The 24,977-nt window shown below is 43.9% G+C and overlaps 1 protein-coding gene across 2 annotated transcripts in view; it reads right to left on the minus strand.

Moving 5' to 3' along the window:
• Positions 1-24,977, minus strand: part of RNF135 (ring finger protein 135) — a 127,404-nt gene that overhangs the window by 77,991 nt on the left and 24,436 nt on the right. For both annotated transcript variants that reach the window (XM_078654376.1, XM_078654377.1), the window contains exons 2-5: positions 17,528-17,623; positions 7,089-7,319; positions 2,439-2,601; positions 2,281-2,337 (exon numbers count right to left, since the gene is read on the minus strand). In XM_078654376.1, the coding sequence (XP_078510502.1) occupies positions 2,281-2,337; positions 2,439-2,601; positions 7,089-7,319; positions 17,528-17,623 (547 nt within the window). The remainder of the gene's footprint in view (positions 1-2,280; positions 2,338-2,438; positions 2,602-7,088; positions 7,320-17,527; positions 17,624-24,977) is intronic.

Below are 24,977 nucleotides of genomic sequence, written 5' to 3' on the forward strand. Positions count from 1 at the left end.
GCCCAGAACATGTGTGGTTGATGTAAATTTGTTATCTGAATGTAACAGATGGTGCTTGCCTGAGTGAGCCAGAGTATAGAAGGAATCCCCTGGCCAGTTAGTGCACATAAGATGAAGGAGAGGTTATTTCCCAGACACTGGAAGAGTTATGCTGACATTCCAAAGACTGGAGGGAGAGGTGCTAGACACTGAGGTGGGGAAAGTAGAGACAGTCTTTCCCTTAGTAATTCAATAAGGTGTTTTTGCTAAAGACTGCTGATGATCAGTCTTCCTGCATGCTGCCATTCGGTAGATGTTGGGGGTGAAGAGAGGGCCTGCAGCCCCTGTTCTTCAGAATGTGAAGGGACTTTTAGTGAGACCAAACTCCTGATAGTTGTCAATGTGCCTGTTTATGGCAAGGTCCAACATTCTTGCACCTCTTTATGCCTCTTGTGCCTCTGTTGTGGGTGCTCCAACCTGGAGAAGACCCTGCTGTAAGGAGCATCACTCTAGACAAAGGCTGAGACTGGAAGGCAGCCTTAGAAGCACGTATGAAAGTGGAAACGTCCCAAACCAATTCTGAATGTGCAGACAGAGAATACATATCCCCGGTCTCCTTTACGTTTATACAAATGTGACTTGTTGACCCATGTGTTATTCCAGTTCCAAGTTCTCTCTGACCAAACCGGGGGTGCTCTACAGAGTACCAAGAGATCTACTGCACAATTGCAGCAGCTTCCCTGAGGTGAGTGGATATCACCTCGAGTCTGGGGGGTGAGTGGTCTCCTTGTCCTGGAGCACCTGGAAATACCCTGCCTGGACGAAATGGGAAGGAATGAGCCAAACCTGTACAAGTAGGTGACTTTCAGTGAGGGCTAGAGCATTTGACCCTGGTGCTGTGGGTCTCCAACAAAGACTCCAGAGAGCATCACTGGTGTGCTCCTTGCTCAAAACCGGTCACTCTTGCTAAAGCAGAGGATCGGTGCCACTGCTGAATGGACCCTGCCCTGTCGAAATCTGCCTTCGTAGTTGTGGCACTTGGCCCTAGTGTGCACAAGCGGTAGTTGCTGCTGAAGGATTAACTTTTGCCAAACCCGTGGCGCTACATAAGTGTGCCCGATTGGAATTCATAATGCCTAGCCCTACTGCTCATACAAACCTGTGCTCGAGTGGACTACGCTGCTGTGAGTAAAGCTGATGCCTCAAGGCACTTGACCGCTGTGAGCCCAAGTGACTGTGTTGCTGCCTGAGGCACTGACTGGATGTGCGCCTGATTGGACTACGCTGCTGCTGAACTGCGTTTAATAGTGCACTTGGTTCAAATTACATTTTATAGAGCCACAGTTTTATTTGTGTGTGTATAGAGCGTCTGTAATTATGGTGAATTTGGTTGGTTTACCTTTCACTAACCTACTATTTATTTTATTTTAAAAGTTGTATATAGTGCGAACATACCCCCTGGGGGTATCAGACCACTTTACAATTTTGCAATCACGAAGGTACAGGAAGTAGTAACAGTAAACCAACAGGTCAACATACAATCATTACAGTCCTACTAACCTCTAATCTTGCGTTCTTGAGCAGGGTGGTCCTCGACGCAAAACACTTCCACGCCGAGTAAGGGTAGAAAGTGCTATATAAATACCATTTACAATTACATGCCTCCAGACTTGCTCTAGTGTTTAAAAAAAAATTAAAGTGAGTCCCCACATACAGGGAACATGGGTGTTTGAAGGCACCGGAATGGAGTGAAATCAACCAAACCAGTTTGCAAAAAGATTCAAGAAAAGAGACAGACCACAAAGTAGAACAAGTGCATGAACGGAACAAATAGATATGAGTATAGTACAGAACAAACAGCAAACATGAGTTATGTGGAAAAAGTCATTTTAAAGTACAAACATACTGACGTTTTCACGAGATTGTGCCTGCATTATCATAATGATAGTTGTAGTATGAAGGCCCTGCATCTCGACAAGTTAGCTAAAACAGGTTCCTCCTTTTTAATTATCTGTTTACTTATTGAATCTACAGCATGCTTCACCTTGGTTCAAAGATGTGTACACAGTTGGCCATTGTGGTTGGTGGCGAGTTTGAATATGAAACAATTATACCTTTTGTGGGTAGATGCTCAACGTACGAGTTAACCAGTGGTGGAAGAAACCCATGAGCACATTTAAATAGATAGTGGGGATAACCTAGTGAACAAGAATTATCTTTGTACAGCTCAGTTTGCAAAAATGACGCAGCATGACAAGTTGTACATTACATTAAAACATATCGAAGGAGAATGGGACATACCTATCTCTGTATTGGCAGCATCCTCAGGCTGCATAACATGATCATTATGCCCAGGCTCTATTTGGGGAAAAGAATACAAATTTGCATACATTTCTTATGCAGAAAATTAGGAATGTGAAGATAAAACTTGTTTGGTACCAAAGATAAACTGCACTTACCTGAATTCATAGGTAGAATGTATTTTTCCAACATTGTATTTCCTAAAAGTAGTTCCTTAACTTCTACAACAGCACAAGTGAGAGTATGTACTGTCTCATCAAGTGATATGTCTTCTACGGGAAACACGGAAGCGGCATCCATTTCTTTGGCTGGTTGAGTTTCCTAAAATAAAATAAACCCCATTGTAATTTCATGGTAATACTATAAAATAAATTATAACTGTAAATGAAGTAGGATCAATGTATATCCTCACAGTATGCTCTGTTGGTATTTCAATTTCAAAACAACCCGAATACGCACAAAGGAAATGTTGATCGTATTACAACCTATGGCTTTTTTGATGTGCATGAAACTAAGACTTCTGCTGGGCTGTTTTTGGCTGTTAATATTACTGGGAATTGTGCACAACTTACCAGCCTTAGCCCAAGGATATTTTATAGAGTATTGCGTTTAATATCATCCTATATAAATACCACTGCCAGAATACTGACAAGCAGAACACCATGAAGGTAAGCCTATATGGATAATTACAGACTTTCTATTATTAATTCCACATTTATTGATCATGATGATACATACATCTTTCAGGGTACGCATCCGTACGCATCCGGCCTCATCCAGCGGCGCTGGATGAGGCCGGAGCCCGGGGATGCAGCTGCAGCGGAGACCGACCCTGCCCCCTCCCCTGCCATGAAGCACAACCCGCCCGGCACCGACGGCCCCCGTTCATGGAGCCTGGGGGCCGCAAGAGTGGAAGCCGATAGATCAGTGGGCTCCTTCAAAAGTCCGCTGCCCCGATGCCTATGTATGCGGTGAGCGCGTACCGGGAATGTCAGCAACAGCCTCGGGGGCCGCAAGATGGAAGCCAGCAGACCAGTGAGCTCTCCAGCCACCGTAGAGAGCGCAGCGTGGCAACAGCGGGACAATCTTCTTCAAGCTGCAGCTCCAGGCAGGGGAACCGCGGGACATCCAACTCTTGATTTAGAAAGCGGCCCAACGAAAAGCATCAGTGACCAACCAGCCAACAGTCAACAAACCAGCAAGGACTCTCATGGACTTCTTTACTTTTTCGTGGAGAAGTGTGGCTCAATGGTTAGAGCAGGCAGACCTTGATGCAGAGCTCTGGCCAGGGACCAGGGTTCGATTCCCGGCTCGGCGGGTCTCCGGCTCATTAATTCCCCTGACTGGATATTCTCGCCTCAGTGCCTGTTCTGATCATGGGTCCCACGCTGCAACTCTGGGCAATAGCTTGCTTAGTCTCCACAACGGCCCCAAAAGCGCTGGGATGCCTGGCTGCACCTGGGGGGTGCCCAGGAGTGGACATTTCCCAGGAAAGCCAGGAAGGGTTCCTAAGCGGTATACGGACAGCGCCGGGACACCTCCGGTGGAGGTAGCTGTGCGCTTTACAAATTCCGACATTTTTTTTTTTTTATTTGTCCTGGCCGCCATTTTGCTGCTGTTCTCGGCCGCTTTTCTCTGGACCCTGACCCGCCATCTTGTCTATTCCCTCGTCCTTTACCCTATTCCCTCGTCCTTTATCCTTTTCCCTCGTTCCCCCCCTTGACGATCCTCAAATGTTTCTTCCCTTTTCTGTTTTGTCTTTTCTCCATACCCTTGTATCCCTCCCACCCTCCCTTGGTGCTGTGACTGCGGCCCCCCTCTGACCCCATTTTATGGAACTCTTCTCTCCTGTTTTTTTTTGGGGGGAGGGGGTCTTGACCTGAGAAAATCTACTATGTGTGTGTATATATATTATATATATATATAGAGAGAGAGAGATAACTCTAATCACTAGTATATGCAGTAGACCTTTGTACTCTCTACCATTCCTATGTGACTCTTAGAGTATATCCATTTGTATCTCTTCCTTGAGTGACTTTACTACTTGTACATTTGCAATTTTTCTTTCTGTCTGTATCTCCTCCTTGTGTAACTTTACATCTTGTACATTTGCAATTTTGTTTCTGTTTGTATCTTGTATGTAACGCATGTAATCCTAAATCCTTATGTTTTGCAACTGGTTCTTATGTAAAGCGGTCTGACACCTTCGGGTAAAGTTCGCGCTATATAAAATCGCATTAAATAAATACAAAATAAATAAATACGTTGAGTGGATCTTTATTGTGCTAACGTCCTTGTGGCCAACATCTGTGGCCACTGGGACTGTAGATTAGATTAGAGGAGATGCACACTTCTGATAGAGGTCTACCCAAAGTTGGAAGATATGAACACCATCAAGTGAGTGTCGTGGCCTAAAGCTACCACTTTGAGAAACCATTTGCAAAGTTTGCCATGTTGGACAAGGTACAGTCATCTAACATAAAATAACTAAACCCTAAGGATTTTGCTGAGGCTGGTTGTTGTAGGCAGTGCTTGTCTGGCAAAACCGGCTTCCACGACTCCCATAAAGTGCCGGTTTCAAGAAAATGAAACATTTGCAAGACACACAATATTTCTAGTTCTTGTTTCATTCCAGAAGAGAAGGTCATGGCTGAGGAGGTAGTCAGGTTTCAGGTCAACTACTCCGGTGGTATCCATAGCGAGCATTATATTTTTTTTCCACCTACCATCGGGAAAACTCTTAGCACAGTTCCTTTATAAGTGGCACTTGATCAATTAGTGTGATGTGTTAAAGACAGAGTTCTAAGAGACTCCCATTCAGGCAATGAGGCTGTGTTTCATACCTTTTACCTTTGAGGAGGAGGCACTGAAGGTGGAAGGCAAGAGGCTGTAACTAGAATGGCTTCCATCCCAGGAAGTGTGTCAGCGACCTCTTCCTGGAGCACTAGAAATGCCAGGGCTGCATACCGGTGAGCAACTTGAGAAAGTTCAATGCATGGTTAATCTGTTGCCATTTCAAGATAGAGGCTATCTGTTTTTTTGCTGTGAACTGGATGGAAATACTAGACCTCAAAAACGCTTCTATCAGGGGTTTTATCATTCTTGCACACAGGATATTTCTCCAATTCATCTGGAAGGGTCAAGGATTTGAATTTTCAGCTGTGTCCTTCAGTCTCACAACAGTCTTCTTGGTACTTCGCCAAATTATTGCAACTGGCTGTGGGTTTCTCATGGCCAATGGTGTGACACTTATCTATCTGGATGACATCATAACCTGACAGCAAATTGTGTGCAGGTCACACCTATTACAGTCACTACCATCAAGTCACCCATTCAACCATCGCAGACTTTGATCCTCTGTGGTTTCTCCAAGACTCCACCTCAAAAATCCCTTTTCAACTCAAGCTGAAAAATATCAGGGATATAAGACAGCTTCTGAAAGGGACAGAATATCTTTCAGACATTTGGCAAGAATAATGACTTTTGTCCTTATTGATACAGGACCTTCATTTACAGGGCACACCAGGTGCTAAACATTTATATTTGAGGAAGGGAATTACATTTGGGGAGATGTCTCACCTCAAGGAGGATGACAGGTAAAGTAGATGGCTATTGCACATGGATGCGTGGAACAGCAGGGTTATTTTGAGTCCTTCCCCAGATATCAGCCATTTAGACTGAGGCCCCAATGTAGAGATATACTTAAGGTCGAAGGTAGTCAGATGAGGAATTAAATATTCACATAAATTGACTGGAGCTCCTTGCAGGCTTCTTCATGGTCAAGGACCGGGTTGCCAGTTTTGGACTTCTGAAAATGGACTACGTGTCGGTAGTTCGATATTCAATCACTAAGGAGACAGTGGGTCAAGATGTTTTGTTGCAACTGACCAAGGTTTTTTAGCACTTCTACCTGGCAGCCTGACAATGGAGATCATGGTGAGGGTGGAGTACCTACCGGTTACGGAGAAATAAGTGACTTGATCTTGAATGTTCTGGTCTTTAAAAGACTGATGTAATGATGTAGTTTGTGGTGAACGGACCAGTTTGCCTTGACACTGAATTATCATAATCAAGAATCTGCAGCTGGATGCCAGATCTGCAGGCGATGGCTGTGGATGCCTCCCTCAAGGATTATAGGTCATAAAACAAATATGTCTTTACTCCGACAGCCTCTAATTTATTGTGGACTCGAAGGAAGTATTTCAACAGGGGTACATCGGTGGAATACTTAAGAGCCTCTAAATGAGGTGGGCAGACTGAGGGTTTGGCAGGCAAGATACTCCGGTGCGTTTGGATGGTGTACCCTGTCTGAAAAACTCTACATTGAGACCTATATAATGATACTATGGAATTGACAAAAATGTATCCCATAAAATATTGTACCAGAGACGAGTTTCTAATGTTCTTCGAAAATATTGTTGACAAACTACAGACTACCACAATATTTTGAAGATAAGTGAACATAGGCAAGTATAGATTTACTATTCTTAACTCCACATCGAGGTTCCCTGATATTTACATTTTCAAGGTATGTAGAGGTGGAGTTAGGAACCTAAATCCATACTTACTTACATATGCTCATAATCAAGATATTGTGGAAGTCCATGTTTTAGTTAGACAGTGTTTTTCTCCTCAATATTCTAACATACAACCCTTGGTGCTGAGTCAGAAACCTGACATACTTTTGCTGCTTTTCACTCAGTGTCAATTTATGTTCAATATATCCCTTCGCATATACTTCCGCTCAAGGAAAAAATGGTTCTTCAAGCAAATAAATGTATCATGGACAACATTTACATTTGATGTACCTTCAGTAGCTCGAGCCAGTTGTCTTCAACTGTCTGTTCCAAAGAGGTTTTGATTTTCTTCTGCTCAGCCAGCTCATCAGTAAGTGTGGTTACACTGTCAATTATTTTCCGTTGCGCTAATTGTTCTTCGTGATCAACCCTCTGCAGCATGGCTCTCTCCTGCTCTTCAATGTACTTTGTCATTGCCCTGAAGTCACTGCTCAGAGTGCTTTTCATTTCAGAGACACATTTCTGAAAGAGAATTTTAGGTTGAAACATGAGGTGGCTTGGCTGGCCTTCGTGATACAGAATACTTTTCAACTTTGCATAAGCTGGGCATAATAAACTCAGCTTTGACATGACGTCATTGACTATACTCACATCAGATTGTCAATAGGTACTTTAGCACTATAAGGTTTCTGTACTTGAAATGCTAGGCATGGCTAGTTTTGAAAGTTGTAACAAATGAAAGCAACATTAACAAGGCTGCAATTTTGCCCGTTTTGCTGTGTCGGGGGAGGGCGAGAGTGGAAGCAAACGAATGAATGGATGGACCAGTGATTACACGAAGAGACACATAAATGAGTGATTGAGACATCTGGAACGGATGACTGGTTGGCTGTGTGTATGGATGAATGAGTGGGTGCATAAATGGTTGAAGGTCAAAGTCAGTTTGTGAGAAAAAGTGCAGTGTGAGGTGAGTAAAAGAGAGTGTGAGAAGGCATTAGGGATGGTCTATTGAAGTTACCGCGGGGCAGACCCGAGTCCCATCAAAGATGAGCCAAGGTGAAGTCTACTCACCGAAATTATGGGACAGAAACCATCAGAAACCATCAGTTAATAGAGTAATAACGAAAAACATATTTTATTCTCAAACAACTGACTTTCAAGGGTATTTCTTGACTGGTGGTCATCCTACTGGCACAGCACAAAGGAAACATAGTACACTGATTTACAGTGAGAGGGTGCTGACCTACTCCTGCCACTATTACTAGTGGCATAACTACTGCAAAATAGCTAAAGCTTTCTCTAACCAGAGCTTGGGAAAGACAGTCTGTTACACCGGTCAGCCCTAGGGTGGTCTTACCCGTTCGTTTTTTTCCCCTTTTTGCCACCATCTTTTTGTTGGACCTAGGCCTCTGCGCTCCTTACCACTGCCAAACAGTGCTGAGTTACAGGTGCTCTCTCCTAATAACATGGCTGCCACAGGCCCCTGCTACTGCAGAGTGGCCATTGTACATGCACGCACCAGTAGTTTGGTGCAGGCTGGGACAGACAGCTACTGTATCTTTGCCGTCCCGCCTTTTTATCCCATTGACAGACATGTAGAAGCTCCTGGAACCCTCTAGCCAGGGAGGAGTTATGCTTTGCCGCCTTTCAGGAGGGTCCCCTGACCTAGGGGTATAAGAGCAAAGGAGGGAGATCTGACTAGTTCGTTGGGGCACCACTGGACCTGGGGGAACCTCTGCTGGAGTATAGGCGGTTGGGCCTAGGGGGGAATCTACACTACTGAGACTGACTGAGCTTAGGCCCTGCTATACCAGAGATAGCTGAGGGACTCTGCCAGCCTGCTGACCTTGCCCAGTGAGGGGGAAACCCTGGGGACCAACTCCAGTGAGCTGCAGGGAACCATCCTGCCTCTTGTGCCTGCCAACTCAACCCCCCATCTTCCCCCCTTAGATACTGCAACCAAGGAAACCACAGCCAAGACCTACTACCACCTGCGCTAGGACTGAAGCGCTGAGGACCCTGTGAGCGCTGCTGCTACTGGGGGATCACCAGGTAAAGCGCTGTGCCAGCCAAGCTCTATATTGAGGGAACTGTGTCCTGTGAGCACTCAGGCTGTGCCCTTCTGCTGCTGCCTGCTGGCGCTGCTGCTGCGGGGCGAACCAAGTCTCTGCTGGTGCCCTCATTGCCAAGCGCTGTGTCATCTAAGGGCTATTTGTCCCAGATCAATACCGCAGCCCAGGACCCGGCTGAACTGCTACTGTGCCCCCTGCGCGCTGTGACTTTCAAGCGCTATTTGCCCGCCTATCACCACCGCCGCCCCGAGGTTCTGGGAGGGCCGCGCTAGGCCCCGTGAGCACTGAGGAAGCGTTACCGCACCAGACTCACCGCCGCTGTAGTCCCCGAGGCCTTGCTGAACCGGAGCCGTGCAGAGAGAGGAAGCGCCAGCGAAGATCTCCGCTGCGGCCCCCGAAGCCTGGAGAGGGCCGCCGCAGTATCGGGGAAGGCCACGCTGGGTTTAGGCTTCACGCCCACCCGTTGCTACACGACCAGGGCGCCGGCCGCATCTCCTAAGTCGCGCACCCATTGGTTGCCGAAGTCGCGCCCCCTAAGAGCCGCACCCTCATTGGCTCCCGGGTCCTTGAGTGGAAGGGAGACCGGAGCCCGCCCAAGCAGGATTGAGGGGGCTCCGAGGAGGAGCGTAGGAGCCCCGGACCTCCGTCGAGCCGCCCCAAGGGAAGAGAAAGCCGCATCAGGAGGGTGGCAAGGTCCACCTCAGAAGCGGGGCTGCCGGAGGATAAGACCGACACCGAGTGGCAGCCCCATGACCGCCCCCGACATCGCGTGAGGACTGGCTGGGCCAAGGAGACAGTCTTTAACCCCCTGCTGGCCAGGCCTGTTGTTGTGTGCCTTTTCTTGGAGCTGCTGGCGTCTGGGCCTAGAGTAAGCGCAGAACTGACCTGATTAGTGATGAACTGGGCCTGAAGGAGTCTGCACGCCCACCCTAAGTAAGAGCCTGGTGGGTGGGAGGTGTGCTCAGTTGTATTCACACTGCCTCAGAAATATGCCCTGAGTTAACCCTTGCATAGTGACAGTTATTCCTAGAATACACCTGCAGAGGAAATATTAACTTTATTGAACGTGAACGTAGGAAATGTTGTGCATGTTGCCTATATGATCCCCATACCTAAGAAATGTTACTTGAATGATCCACATGCATAGGAAATGTTTTGATGTTACACTCATGCCCACGAAGTATTGCATTTGATGACCATGCTTATAGGAAATGTTGCCTATGATGTCCCTGAATATTAGAATTGTTATCTTTATTGAATTGATGCCTAAGAGATGTTGCCTACATTAGCCTAGTACCTAAGAAGTGTTACCTGCATGGACCTAATGTTATGAGAACCTAGTGTTACCTACCTGAACTAAAAGTAGATAAAGAATCTTGTTTCATCAACCGGCCTGGTGTGGTGTCTCTTCATTGCGTGTGTATTCTTGAGTCAGTGTGAGTGTGTGCTGCTCCACTGCTTTACACATTGCCTTCGGGTGCCTTCGCGCCAAGCTACTGTGTCGGAATTGGTGACCCCAGTTCTAACACAGTCCAACAGAGTGATGGCTGAAGAAGGTTAAGCCAAAGTCTTTTTATGTAGGAACCATTACCAAGAATATTATGCATTCATTTTAAAGATTACAATAGGCTGGTAAGATAGATAACGCAGTCTCTCTAGGCCAGACCTAAAAACAAAAATAAAGGGGCGGGAAATCGTGGCTACTGTTACAAAGCATATATCTTTTATTTCTGACTACCAACTCCCATCTGAATTTCAGGTCTTCTGAGGTAACAGATCGAGGCAGTAAGCCATCACTCCATCCTCCATATGCCCATCGTCATGCAAACTAAAATGTCCACTGGACTCCTACGTCCACTTTTTGATCCAAAAAGAATAAAAAGGAGCAGAATTTGGAATGTGCATCCCATTCTGCAACCTAGTCAAATGCATTGTGTATTTTTAGATAACTGGAATTTCCAGGCAGTCGCCACCATTGTCTAGCCTGCCTTTGTCTCCATTCTAGATATTTTGAATTGAACTGTACAAATACCTAAATGTGTGGGTGTCCATACTACAATGAGGCAGAACAGACTAAAACTGTGTCAAAGTATACATCATTTTAGACTTTACGTCAGTGAGTTACGATTAGTGGTAGGTCTGCTTGTTTTAGCGAGATGAATCATAGTGCACCGGTTTTAGACAGGCTTTCATTAGCAATTGTACCTTCTTAGAATATTTGCCTGTAGGATGCACAGGAAGAGAAACCTACCAAACCTATGCAATTTTGAAAATAGGACACCCTGGAGAATGTACTGAGGCGTGGAATTCATGGATGGTACACGCTTTTATAACCCGTTATGCCCAGAAAACAATACATATTGTTAAAAAAATACTGTTTACTCGAATAGACCTACTCCTAAAACAGTAGAATTTGATGGCAACAGCCAGGATTGCACCGGCCTGCATTTCCATTCCTGATAAAAAACATTATACCTCGTATGTGGATGGACCTAATGGCCGGAAGAGAAACAGTCCAAATACCTGGGAATTTCGTCTGTTTTTTTTAAGGAACTTACTTTACAGAAATTTGCCAAGTGGGACTGCTGTAATTTCAAATCCGGGGGCAAACATTGACTCCTATCAACCACAGATACTCCTGAAACGTACACCGTGTGCAATGCAGGGAGATATGCAAGTACATGGTACCACTTCTATTTACCTATAACTCCCTGGAAACATAAACCATGGTTAAAAATATACTATTTCCTCACATTTATGGGCCACAGAAGAGTGGTCTGCTGCCAAAAGCTAATGTTTCACCATCCTGTGTTCCCAGACTTGTGATAACAAGCATTGAAAATGCAATAGGTTTCACCTTTTATTAAGTAAAAAAACATTTGCTTTGCTATACAACACCATTAGCAAAGCAAATAGCTTTAACTTAATCAAAGGCGAGACCTATTGCATTTTTTTTTTTTTTTTTTTTTTTAGTTCAAAAGATTTTTATTAGGAGCTGAAAAGAGATTCATCAGTACAGGAATAGTCGGTTCAGTACGAATAGTTACAGAGCGTTGAAACAATAATAAGTCACATGAATAGGAATACAGAAAGTTGGTACCAATAATGCAATTGAGTCCATAAAACAATGAGTCCTTCACGTTACATAAGAATCCCCTTAAAATGTCCACATACATTCCGATGATACCTGATGTCATGTATAGCCTGACCTTGAAGGAGATAGGCACCACCCCACTAGTGCAGAGGCTACATAAGATGTACATTTTCGTAAACCAAACCTGTAGTACATGTGGGAGCTGGAGTCATCACTCTGTGGATAAGAATGTACAAAAACATAGACTGGCTAACAATCAGAATGAAACATTGTGTGATGACACGCTCTAGGACCTTGTAGACAAGATTCAAGGAGGTTTGTATGCATCAAAATGAGTGTCTAGCGAGGACCAGATTTTCCTCGATGGGGGTCTCCACGGGGTGGAGGTCAAGGATATATTGTCAGCACCTCTCAAGTACGATACCCAGTTCAACCAGTGAGGGAAGGAGGCTTTGTTCGTGCTTTTCCAGTTGTTAAGTATGATTTTAACCCCAGCCGTCAGCAGCAGGTCCAGTAGGGCTTTATCGTTTTCATTGAGAGTGACGGCTTTGGCAAAACCTAGTACAAGCGACGAGAATTCTCTTGGCAGAGTAATATGGAGGACTTCCTTCACGAAACCAAAGATCCTATCCCAATACGAGATAACACAGGGGCATTTGAAGACTAGGTGCTCCAGATCTCCTCCCACCCCTGAGCAGTTCCAACACGTGTCATCGTCCTTGATTTTATGAAGAAACAACCTCCTGGGAGTCCAGAATGCTTTATGTAGAAGCCAGAACTTGGTTTGAGACAGTGTAGGGCATATTTTGTGGCGGGTGGTGGATTCCCACGTTCTGGCCCAAATTGTGTCCGAGTTCGGTACGGAGGAGAATGAGTCCCAGTATCGTTGGATGGGTGCATTTAGGGAGGACGCTTGCGGACGCATTAATTTGTACAAGCTAGAGACTTGGTGTCCTTGTTTGTTAAGGGAGGGGAATAAATCTAGGAGGGAAGGAGTGGCATCTTTCAGGTTAGCCTTTGCTAGAGCTACTTTAATGTGTAGGAAGTTATAAAATTCAATATTATTGAGGTGGAACTTATCCTGAATTGCTTATCCTGAAACCTATTGCATTGTTAATGCTTGTTTATACAGCTGTGCATGTTCCCAAAGGTTGGAAAGTTAGTGATTTTAGCACGGCAAATTTAGGCGCTATTATTCAGGGAGAAAAACTAAGACACTTTTTTGCAGGACTGTTTCCCCAACTTTACTGGAAAAAAACACAAAATGTAGTTATATATTGGCTATTTTCTCTGTCTGGGGAATCCACAAACCCTGGATACCATTATGATGGGGAAAAAAAACAGAACGCAGATTTGTCGTGGATACCTTCTGTGTTATGGGGACCTGAGCGCAACTACCCCAAATATCTAAAAGATGGCTGTGCACTGGGGTGGGGAATGCTCCGTAGTTAACCAGTTAATAGGCTCTCTATGTTATCGCAGTTAAATAGGGTGTGACGTTAAATACCTTTCTACGTGCCACTGTAACCGCAGTTTGTTGAACACTGTGTACAGACAAACAAGCACCAACTGCTGTGATTACAGGCCTCTCGAGCTGGTGACCTGCAAAGAGCCGGTGATAGAAAGCTTCCTTTACACAGAAAGAATCTCTATTGTGTTCCTAGCAAATACATAAATTTTCTCTCCCTGGGGCACAGATTGTTAAATCGTTGTGTTTTACTGACCCACTTGTTCTTTTATTATGTTTTGCATTTTCTATTTACTTTTTTCGAAAAGGATTAATACCATCTGTTAAATACAAGTTCCCAGTGAAGCTTAGTCCCTGCGTAATCCTCACAAATGATAGGGATAATTTAGCCTCGCTAGTCTTGCAGTCGTCTTTATCCAATAGGCTTATTTAGCCATTTGAGGGCGGGACTTAGTGCGTGTAACATCGAGCTCCGTGGCTTCTGCCTGCGGAATAGAGCAGATATGTGTCTCCTGCTGAGTGGTGACTGATGAATTTTAAATAAGTGGGGCAGAAATTTTAGACCCGAGTTGTGAGCCCTCACTAACTGAACAAGCATTTGCAATATAATCGGTCCGATTGCATTGCAAATGCTTAAGTTTAAAACTGAGCCGGTGTCTCTTCACGGACACCGCGCTTGGTTTCTTCATATATTTCTTAGCTTAAACACTGAGCGTGGTGTCCTTGAAGCGGGCGCTATGCTCAGTGCTAAAGTTAAGAAATATATAAATAATCCGAGCTCCCTGTCCGTGAAGCGCGCCGTGCTCAGTTTTAAAGTTAAAAATCGCTCCAGCCGGGATGACAAACAAAGTCCTCACCCTGTAATTAAAGGAGCTAGTAACACGCCGCCAGTAAATGAGCCAATCACGGGGGCGGGCCAGGAGGAGAAAAGGCGGCAACAAGGAGGGACTAAGAAGCCTCCTTTACAATCAGAAGCCAGCGTTTTGCATAGAAGATGACACCTGCAAATGAGGAAGATGGCCGGGGCTTCAACTCCGCTTCCGAGAGCTTCGGAATCTGTATTGATTCCAAAAGCCTCGTATGATGAGAGCAGCGCATGCACTGCTTTCGCCAGCCGAGACCTAAAAAAACAGTACCACACATGTCTCTATTGCTATATGGTACAAAAGAGAACTAGCAAAATACACAAACACAACCAATCCAGTTTGCAATGGAACTGATTCCACATGGCCACGACTTTGGCTCAATTCTCTCCTATACATTACCTGCAGTTCCACATGTAGAGACGTCTGGGAATGCAAGATGTTAGGTATTTTGCCACGGAAAGTACATTCTGTTTTTTTTGCGGCATACAAATGTAAGTAAAGTGTTTTCTTTGCGACAATTTGATTTCACAGCATGATGGTAACAAATGGTGCAAGCTGCACAGGTCACTTTCTCTGGGTTCTCCTGCATCTCCACTAAACATTTTTGGAGTGTCAGGGTTCCATGGGTGCAGGGGAAGCCTGGGGTCAACAGCTGCAGCCATCCCACCTGACAATTTTCTGTGAAAAACTTCCTCAAAAAACATACTTGGCACAGTTGCAATCTTGACCCGTTCCAGTCCAATATGCTACGCGCATCAACACAGGTGGGGTACTCTGTGGCAATGAGGATAATGTACACCTGCTATAATTGCATGAATTACACAAAATCTTAGCATTACTACTGTAAACTACGATTATGGAATTCCACATTTTTGGGCAGAATTAATGGTACCTATCCTTGAATTTACGCTCCTGGGTAAAAAATTTCAAAAAGCACACCTTTCCCTGACACACAATGTGTTTCTTTTTTATTTTTCAATGTCAATTGTAAAGTCAAGAGATGCAAAGCCAGCTCGTTTTGAAAACTCATTCTAAGCCAAGTCCCAGTTGCTGGCTGTTAGTCAGCTTTTTTCAGACGAACTATGGGACTTGTACATCTGTGACCATTGTATTCTAGGTAACGAAGCAGTATAATAAGTTTTTTTTTTTCAAAACCTTTATTGTTCATTTTACAATAACAACAGGGTGGGTGTACAGGTGCGAGCAGGCGGCCCACATAAATTTGAGTACAAGACAAAACGCAAAACATAGTGACAGTGGGGTCAGACCACTTTGGGTGCCAACAATCGTATACCAAGGGACTTGACACAGTTGCATCACGAACCCCCCGCTCTCCTCCACATCTGACCCACCATCACTCGCATCCGACCCAAGTTGATCGCCCTCGACAACCTCAGCAGTTAAGATGTTTCTGCAGAGTTCCCTCCGCTATAATATGTTTAATACAAAAAGTTGCAGATGCAACCTCCATCAACAATGTCTCTGTGTGCAATATACAAACACTATCTTGTGAAATGAATGTGACTTTGTGTGGTGAAAAAGTGATCGTACTACACTGCTTAAAGTAGGAATCTTTACTTTCTAGTAATGCATACAAATGTTCTGAGCTCACCATTGTTATTCTCACTCATTTTTATTATAACTGCAAATATAGAGAAACAGTAAACATAGGAAACATTGAACCCCAGTTACAAACATTATTACAGAAAGTTTCAACAATACGTTTTAGACTCGATCTGTTTTATAAAGCCCAGAGAAGCCGCTTTCAGAAACCAGAACCTATCACAAACACAAACACTCACTCTCCTCGCCCTCTTGCCAAGCACTATTTCCATCTCTATGAAAACAATTGTAATTTGGCATACTTTGGCGGCTTTGTCAGGTCACCCCTAAGTTATAAATGAATTCTGCAGCCAATTATTAGCCAAAGCGTAGAGGAGAAAGATGCACATTTTACCTCTATGTTATATGATGAAGTCACAAACAAAAGAGGTCCCATTTAAAATATTTAAGGCGCGGTTCTTCTTTGCAGGTAAAGAGTGAATAGAATCTGGAGCTATACCAGTGGCTGAAGGCGGCTAAAGAGAAGAGTAAGACATGGTAATTTAGGAGGAAACATGGACGAAATAAAAGCTGTCAGGCGAGAGTCAGAGAGTTCTGGAAAGGACTGTACTTTGGACTGACACAACTGAGAAAGGGCCACAGGAGCAAAAGAATATAATTACAGGGTTTTAGTTTCCGAAGTAAAATAGTTAGTAAAGTCACCAAGAGGTGGGAGCAGACTGCAGAAATGGATAGAAGAGAAAGTGGATTATTAGGAGTTTCTGGGGAAAAGCAAAACAAACTGTGTGATTCTTGACTGACAATAGTTCTATTTCACCAAGACAAGATCCTAACCGGAGTACAATGACGACAAAAGGGCAGGGTCGGATGAAGAGTGGGTTTTTTTTCTGGAGCTGCTCTGCACTGTGGAGGGAACATAGAAAGTGACGGCAGTAAAATGGAGAAGACATCAGGGGAGAAAAGATAGCTAAAGACCAATACAAAATGTAGAGAAAGAAGAACATGATTAGCCAGGGTAGTAGGAATGGAAATATTATAAGAGTAAACAGGAATTAATCTACAAACTATAAGAAGGGAAGGGGCAGGTGTATGAGATGGGTCAGCAAGCTCGGAGTTAATGAAGATAAAAAGAAAAAAGCATTTACTGAGTAGTTTAAGTTGACATTAAGATAAAATGAGATCATAAAATAAAAAAAGAGACATAAGAAGAGGAGGAGAGAGGGCTTTGCCCTGTCCACTTAGTCTGTCCACGTACCTAAAAATCACTGTCTTTGGCTTCTGAAAAAATGTAAACTCAAGCAAAGTAATGGAGTAGAACGATGTTGGGTCCCATGTCAGAGCCATACAATATGTAAAATGTCTTGTGCTCGACTTTTTCAAAAGGTATAATATGTAAAATGTCTTGTGTTCAGCTTTTTCAAAAGGTATAATATGTAAAATGTCTCATGCTCATCTTTTATCAAATGACAACTACTAGAGTGAAACTAAAGTGTACTTTGCCTATAGGAGACACAAATAAAGCATAGCACCTTGTGTTTCCAAATGGCAACTTCTATGGTGACACAAAATTGCACTTTACCTATCAAAACCATAAATAAATGTGTTGAGCCCGCAGTTTTGCATTGTGGTTTTGCCAAAAGCAAACTTGAAGACTGAAAGTCACTTGCCTGGATGTGACTTCTCTCATTTCTCCTTTTCTGGATGTTTTCTTCTTTCCTCTTGATGTCTTTGTCAATTTCTATTATCATCTTCCCACATTTTTCCTTTTAAATGAAACTTGTTGTTAGAATAAAACGAATCATTCTCAGTTTTTGACAACACAAAACATAGTATAAAACTAAAATTGTTAATGTGACAATACTCTCCCTCCTCTATAAATAATTGATACATGTGGAAAAAGGTGAAAAAGAGACTACTTTATCACAAATAAGAAAAGCTTCAACATTCAACAACTGTTAATTACCTTGGTATTTGTCACATTGTCCGGCAGTTAGATAAAGTTATTTTAAATTGGCTCTAGTACTCCTAAACCCTGTTTCTCGTACTGACAACTTCTAAGAATCTAGCTTTATGTTATATTCAAATGTAAACTCCTTCATAAGTTGTTACAGACCAAAACCGAAAACATGTAGTACTGCATACTTATACCCTTATGCACATGCAGCTACAACTGACCTTGCGACCACAGTGGGCACTTACCTTGGGTTCCTTCATGAATTAGGCGGTTGGACTGACGCAAATGACAAGAGAGGAAGGCAGGTAGGTGGATTATAGTATCAGGAGAAGCTTGCCTAGCGAGTGCCAGTTACTTTAAAGAAAGTGTCATTTTACTTTTAAATACCAGACTATTTCCAAGGTAAGGAAATAGAAAATCAAGCAATACAATAAATAAGAAAAAATTAGACAGTGCTGACATGGAGTCTTCAAGAAAAGTTAGCACTGATGCAGGAAGAAGCGATTCCTCAAGAATGTGTGCTGCAGAGTAGCTAACCTGGCCTAGCTAAGCATTAGCAGTTTCATATAGCGTGGACCTGACCACTCTACAGAGCATCAAGTTACAAGTATGTCATAATATAAAACTAAAATAAACATTATAAATCAGTGTACAAGAGAATCACACATTACATACATAAGGAGAAAGTGAGAGCTTAACAAATAATACATACCTCTGGTTACAAATTAGTATAAACATGTAGATCTATCTAAACTGCATTATGAGGAATTCTGGCACTGTAACTACATTGGAATATGTAATTCCTGGCATGATCCAAGTCTCATTAGAAGAAGATGCGGTCTTCGATGCCCTTAAACTCTTTATTAGAGGTGTCATAAGTGGTTGTTTTGTTGAGTGATGGAATAAAGTTCCAGACCCTTGAAACGTTCCGAAAGTACGGATTTAGCATTTTTGTCTTCTGGTAAGATTAGATTTTGAGAAGAAGGGTGCCACCGAGCAGAAGGTGCTGCTGGCTAGCTTTCTGGAAAAGATTGTTAGTGCATCAAGAATAGAGTGTCTTATGGGTAATGCAGGCTAGTTTATATAAAGTTTTGTCCCAATCTCGAGTATTTTCAGAATGATAAGAATTAAAGAAATACCGACTAACTATCTTGAGTCAACCTAGCAAATCCCTGCAAAATCGTTTTGCAGTGGGCTATGAACAGCTTGACAATTCCTATGAGTAGGGAATTTTTGTAGTACGGTCTCAATAAGGTCCATCCATAGCACACACATGGATGTACTGTTTATCATAACAGAGAACCCATGGCTGCCCACTTGCCAACATTGGTATTACCATTTTTGAGCAAAAGGTGAGACAACCTTCTGAAAGATGCCTATTTTCAGGCAGAACTTGTAATATATTAAAAACAAGCATTTACAATGCAATGGTTTTGCCTTTGTTAAAGTTAGAGCTATTGGCATTGCTCTTGACATTATTTTTATTTATGTTTTTTTTTAACATAAATAAATGGCATTGTCATTTACAATGCCACTAGCTTTATCTCTCGCAAATGACACACACAAACACACACAGAGCCCCCCCACACACACACCCACACAGAGCACCCCACACACACAGCCACACAGAGCCCCCCACACACACAGCCACACAGAGCCCCCCACACACACAGCCACACAAAGCTCCCCACACACACAGCTACACAGAGCCCTCCACACACCCACACAGAGCCTTCCACACACACCCACACAGCACAAGCAGGCAACAGGGGCACACGGAGGCACAAACAGGCAACAGGGGCACACGGAGGCACAAGCAGGCAACAGGGGCACACGGAGGCACAAGCAGGCAACAGGGGCACACGGAGGCACAAGCAGGCAACAGGGGCACACGGAAGCACAAGCAGGCAACAGGGGCACGAAAACGGAGGCACAAGCAGGCAACAGGGGCAGAGCGCAGCTTTCGCCAGGCAAAACCTAAAAATGAGTCTCTGTTTTGTTAAAGAAAACCCTGAATATCTTCTTCAGAGGGTCAAAATGCAGTGACTTTGGAAAAAGGAAAGACTATGCGAGTGAAACAGACTTACTCATAAGAACCCTCAAAAGGAAACATTAATGATCCAGGGACTCGCGTCTTCAGCGCTGCAGTAAATGAGGTTTAGAAAAGGAGCCAATTCATCTACTTTGGTACTAGATAAAACATATTGGCCTCTGTACACCAAATGGGTCTGTATAGTACCATATATCAGATACAAGAAACCACTAGACTACAAGGACTTACACAGTTATCAGACAGTTAATAGTCCTTTCTAGTCTCACAAATCATATGGCTGTGTGCAATATAACATCTGCATATGGCCTAGGAGGATAGGGCCAGGTGGAGCCCGTATGTCTGCCCAACAGGTTGCTATTCTGATCTCCCACTTTGCACTCCACTTTCGGGCATGCATGCAGTCAGCTGACTAGCGTACTGCAAGATCAGGGACTGATGAGACGGAGAGAGCACAGTGCTCAAGAGTAACATTCCATCTGGGATGCAGAATATTGGGCAGTACGACTTTCGGGTGTACTAAGCCTAACTGTCTATCTGCATAGCGAAGAAGACCGGAACACCAACGGTGACCGATGGCGGTGATACAGTGGTGAGACAGAGAGAGAGAGATGGAGACGCTATAGCCACTGCTCCTGACTTGGATTTAGAGGCACCAACCAGTGAGTGCACCACCCTCTTGAATGTTGGGGCTTTCTGTGGCTCCCCTGCCAGAACACCACGCCATCGGTTGCTCTGCTCTTGTAGTCAGCTCCACCTGGGGATGTAATCAGATGAAAGGATATTGATGCAGGAGGTTGCTACCTTGGCAAAAAAACAGTGCAAACAAGCTGCTTGACTTGTCAGAGACTGATTGGGGTAAATATGGTACCAAGCACTGAGAAAAGCTGTGTTGCCTTATGGAGAGCTAAGGAGTAGAAGGCTGCAGTTGAAAGGTTTGAGAGCAATGCGTGGATTATGAGTTAAAGACACAGTTATAGGTTCTCAATGTAGGGAGACTGCTAGTGAATGGAGAAAACGGAGATGGTGAAGTCGCAATTTAACGGCTCAACTAGAGACAACAATATGGCCACTACCTAACAGAAAGAGGAAGACATGGGATCCACAGTAGGATGGGATTAGCAAAAACTGAAAAATGTGCCCCCACTAAAATTGGGACACAGAATATCGCACTAATTAGAGCTGATTTGTCCAAAGAGCAAGAAAGTATGGAAATCCCTGCATGCACCAAGGCTCCCTGCTATGAATATTGAATTGGCCACGGAATGAGCGCGGGTCAGGGAAAAGGATAGTGACCGAGTCACTGAATCAGACAGGCCAGCACAGGGAACTTCTGTCCAAGAGACTTCAATGGCAGGTTCACCAATCAATTCAGCAGACTTAGAATAAGAGTAACTTAACCAAAAAAGGAAGAATGAAAGACTATCCCCTTTTTTTAAATCACAAAGATCCGGATATGCGAGAATGGGGTAGGATGATAGTCAAGAAGCCAGTCTAACATCCAATCGATCTGATACTGACTGACTGATGAAACCTCACTGCAGGACACTATTTTTGAGATATAGATATCCTGATTTAGTGGAATTGGCACCTCAGTCTAATAGGTTTTAAGTCCATTGTATTCTCAGTGCTAAAGAGGTTTCATAACACCCTTAATATCTGAAAGTAGTGTGGAATGTGCATCTAGCTTCAAACCTGAACGATAAATCAGGGGGTAATTTGGGCATGAGGAAAAACTTGGACCCAGGAAACTGGGCGTAACTGTGTGTGGCCAGCGATTATAGAGTTATTACGATATGGGTTCTATAACTACCGCCTCTGTAAAGAAGCGGATATTGGCAGACTATTGAGCTCACTTAGGAACATCTTCCACGCAAACCATCCCTTTAGAGAGCATAATCTGTGTAGCAAGCATGCCATGTTTTTTTGATAAAGTTAATTTTTTCTGTCAACATATATTGAATTGGAATGGGCATATGATAATGTTGTGCTGATTATTAATTGCAAACTGTATTATGTGCCAAAACTGAGATCATGCAGATGCTATTTTAACATATCGCACATTTGCACAATGTTGTAATACTACGTATGCATTTTATCTTGTTTTATTTAAATGTTCAGTTGAGTTGTTTGATGGATTACTGTAAAAGTGCTGAGCTTCCTAGTACGTAATTTTTAAGAGTGCACCACATCAAATTGTCCCTAAGATTAGACAAGCAAAACTATGAAACGTTATTCGATTTGTATTTATCCAAATTAATGAAATTGTCATGGATACCCCATTGGAGCATATGGAAACTAGGTGCCCCACACAGATAAAGAAACTTAATAAGTTTTGCCAAGAGTGGCATTTACACACGCAGGCACACACATTTCCCTAGCCTAAAGGGGGGAATATTTGACACAAACATAATTGAGCACACCAAAACACATATAAAGAGCAAAGATGCAGGTCAAAAGAGAGACAATAGAGAGGCATTGCTAGAATTATAGTCCATCTTTGAAGAAGCCAAAACCGTCAGCACCTCCCCCATCAAACGCAGGGATGGATGTTCTCACACCGGCTCCTCCTGCGTTAGGATATTCAAACCCAGCAGCAGTAGCAGCTGACGTGCCCCCCCACCAAACGAAGGTCAGTTGGGTCTAAGCCATAGAGAACCAAAACCAAGCAAGCCCAAACAACTCCAGTGCAGCCCACGTCCCTGGAGAGTGTCCTCAAAAGCTCGACTCCCCATCCACAACGCTCAACACGTGACGCCTCAGCGGCAATCAAACGCACACCTCCACCAGTTTAGACGGGCACAAACGAGTGTCAGGGAAGTTTGTGGCAGATTTCAATAGCGACTCAGGAAGCTTGGGAGAGGAAGGGCGTTCCAGTTCCCAGGGACCAATGACAAGGGTGGGGTCAAAGGGTTTGCCCAGGTAGCCGAGGAGTAAACAGAAGGTGAATTTGTAAGCAATGCCAGGTCAACAAAAGCAACATGTAATTCAGAGCAAAGGAGACAGGCCAGACTGTTTAAGAAAGAGAGGTGTGAGCTCCTGCTTGAGAGTAAAAGGGCATGCAACCAGGAATTAGAGCAAGAGTTTACATGAGGGAAGAGGAGACAGGTACAGGGGGCTGTGCTGGGATGAAACGGAGGTAGATGAAAGGCTACTAGTAGGCTCAGAGTCAAACAAAGAGGAAGAGCTGACCAAGAAATTAAGGCTCTAGACAGCCTGGAACTTACTCACCCTCGATGCAGGAAAAAACAAAATGGCACCTTTGCATGCACACAAGGAGAGTAGTGACGAGAACATGCCCTGCTCCACACGGGTGCATGACAAAGATAGACCAAACCCAAGGGGGATAATAGCAAAAGAGGAAGGCAAGTCTTTTGTGTACTCTTTGTGTGATCGGTTAGCAGATTGGACTGAGGAGAAGGACACGTATGAGAGGTTTTGGCCAAAGGAAGGATCATTTGAGCCCGAGTACATGGCAGTAGCTGAGGATTGCATCTGGCATGAAGTTGGAAACCCCAGTTAGGACTTCCTCTACATGTAATATGTTAAGGAGAAATCTGTAGAGTCACTTAGATGAAGAATGTGCCAGCTACTGCAGAAGGGCAAAGCAGGGATTATATGCATGCCAGGGGCCCAGATGGATAAAAAGGGACTGACGACAAAGTTACCGTCATTGCTAGATGGGACAGGGAAAGGGTTTGTATGCTACGAGAAAAACATAGAAGGTATCAAGCTAGCGACAGAGAATATTAAGCGATAGGGGATATTAAGAGTCTAATTGGGTCGCAGAGAAACACAGTGTTTACCCAAGCCTGCATTCCAGCAATCACGCTAACAAATACTCAGAATGACAGGCTGAATTTAATACAAACGGGCACCGGATTTGGATCGCCCTGAGAGAAATATTCCCTGCCCGACCAGATGTAGGTGGGGTAATGGCAGAAACCATGAAGCCAGAGGAAAGCATAAACTATTTCCTCAACAGAACAAGGGAAGATTGGGGACAGGAAACCGGACAGCTGTGGGCCAACATGGGCCCACAAGTCACGTTTTTCTACAATACATTGAAGAAAGAGTTACCCACTGAAATACAGAACAAGTTGGACAGTGTAGTTGGTTTAGATACCAAACCCTGGCAGGAAATACAAGTTTACATACTCCACTACCATAGAAGAAAGCAAGAGAAGGATAGAAAGATAAAAAGGACAGAAAGAAACTGGGGCAGAACTAGGGTACCACCGTGGAATTATTGCAAGGCACTTGGGATCAGATGGCCATGGGAAGAGCAGCTGTAGCAACAGTAGCACAGATGGAGACAGTAACAATGGTAATGTTGTGTTTCTATCTAGGACCCTAATTCAATATTCCTGATTCATGCCCTTATATGGCTATAATAATAATATCCTTATAAAGGCATAAGAATCATATCCATAATTAGTAATAGCCCATGCTGTCCAAATACAGCATGGCTACTCCCCTAGACTCCTAGAAAGTACAACGCGCTCTTTAAACAAACCAAGCCTCCAGCAGCCCAGGAAATCCCTCTGCTCTTGTTTTGATTTGCACAAGAACTCCTAGAGTCAGAAAGAACTGTTAGTTCTTGGTGATGTCTTATGTCCAACCTTACGTCACCTTTCAGGTATAAATATACCAATGTTGCCTTAAGCAAACACACGGTGGTTTGGAGCAGAGTGGCTATCTACTTGCCCGAGAGCCCAGCTGATGCGAGAGCCCACGGACGTCGCCCCTCCCCTTTGACGCACTGAGAGAGACGCTGTCCTTTTCTCCAGCCAAGAAAATCCATCTCCGGTGTTTTCAGCCACCCTTGCGGGTTACTGGGATATCGAGTCCTGAGAGAGAGATACAAGACCTCCTTCATTCTAAGAACAAAGGTACGGAGCTGACTAAACCCTTAAGAGAATTCTTGATTCAGATCCTTGGCAAAACCAACTTAACTTAAACTGCTACTTCAGGGGTGTGGAATTTAATAAAATATCTACTTGTCCATGGGGCAGGTTGCTTCATAAATCTACTTGCCCTGAAACAAAATCCACTTGTCCCTTTTGTGTCATGTAATGCGGTGACAAATTACGGCAGCAATCTCATTATATAA

Source organism: Lissotriton helveticus, chromosome 7, assembly GCF_964261635.1.
Source record: "Lissotriton helveticus chromosome 7, aLisHel1.1, whole genome shotgun sequence".
Lineage (NCBI taxonomy): Eukaryota > Metazoa > Chordata > Amphibia > Caudata > Salamandridae > Lissotriton > Lissotriton helveticus.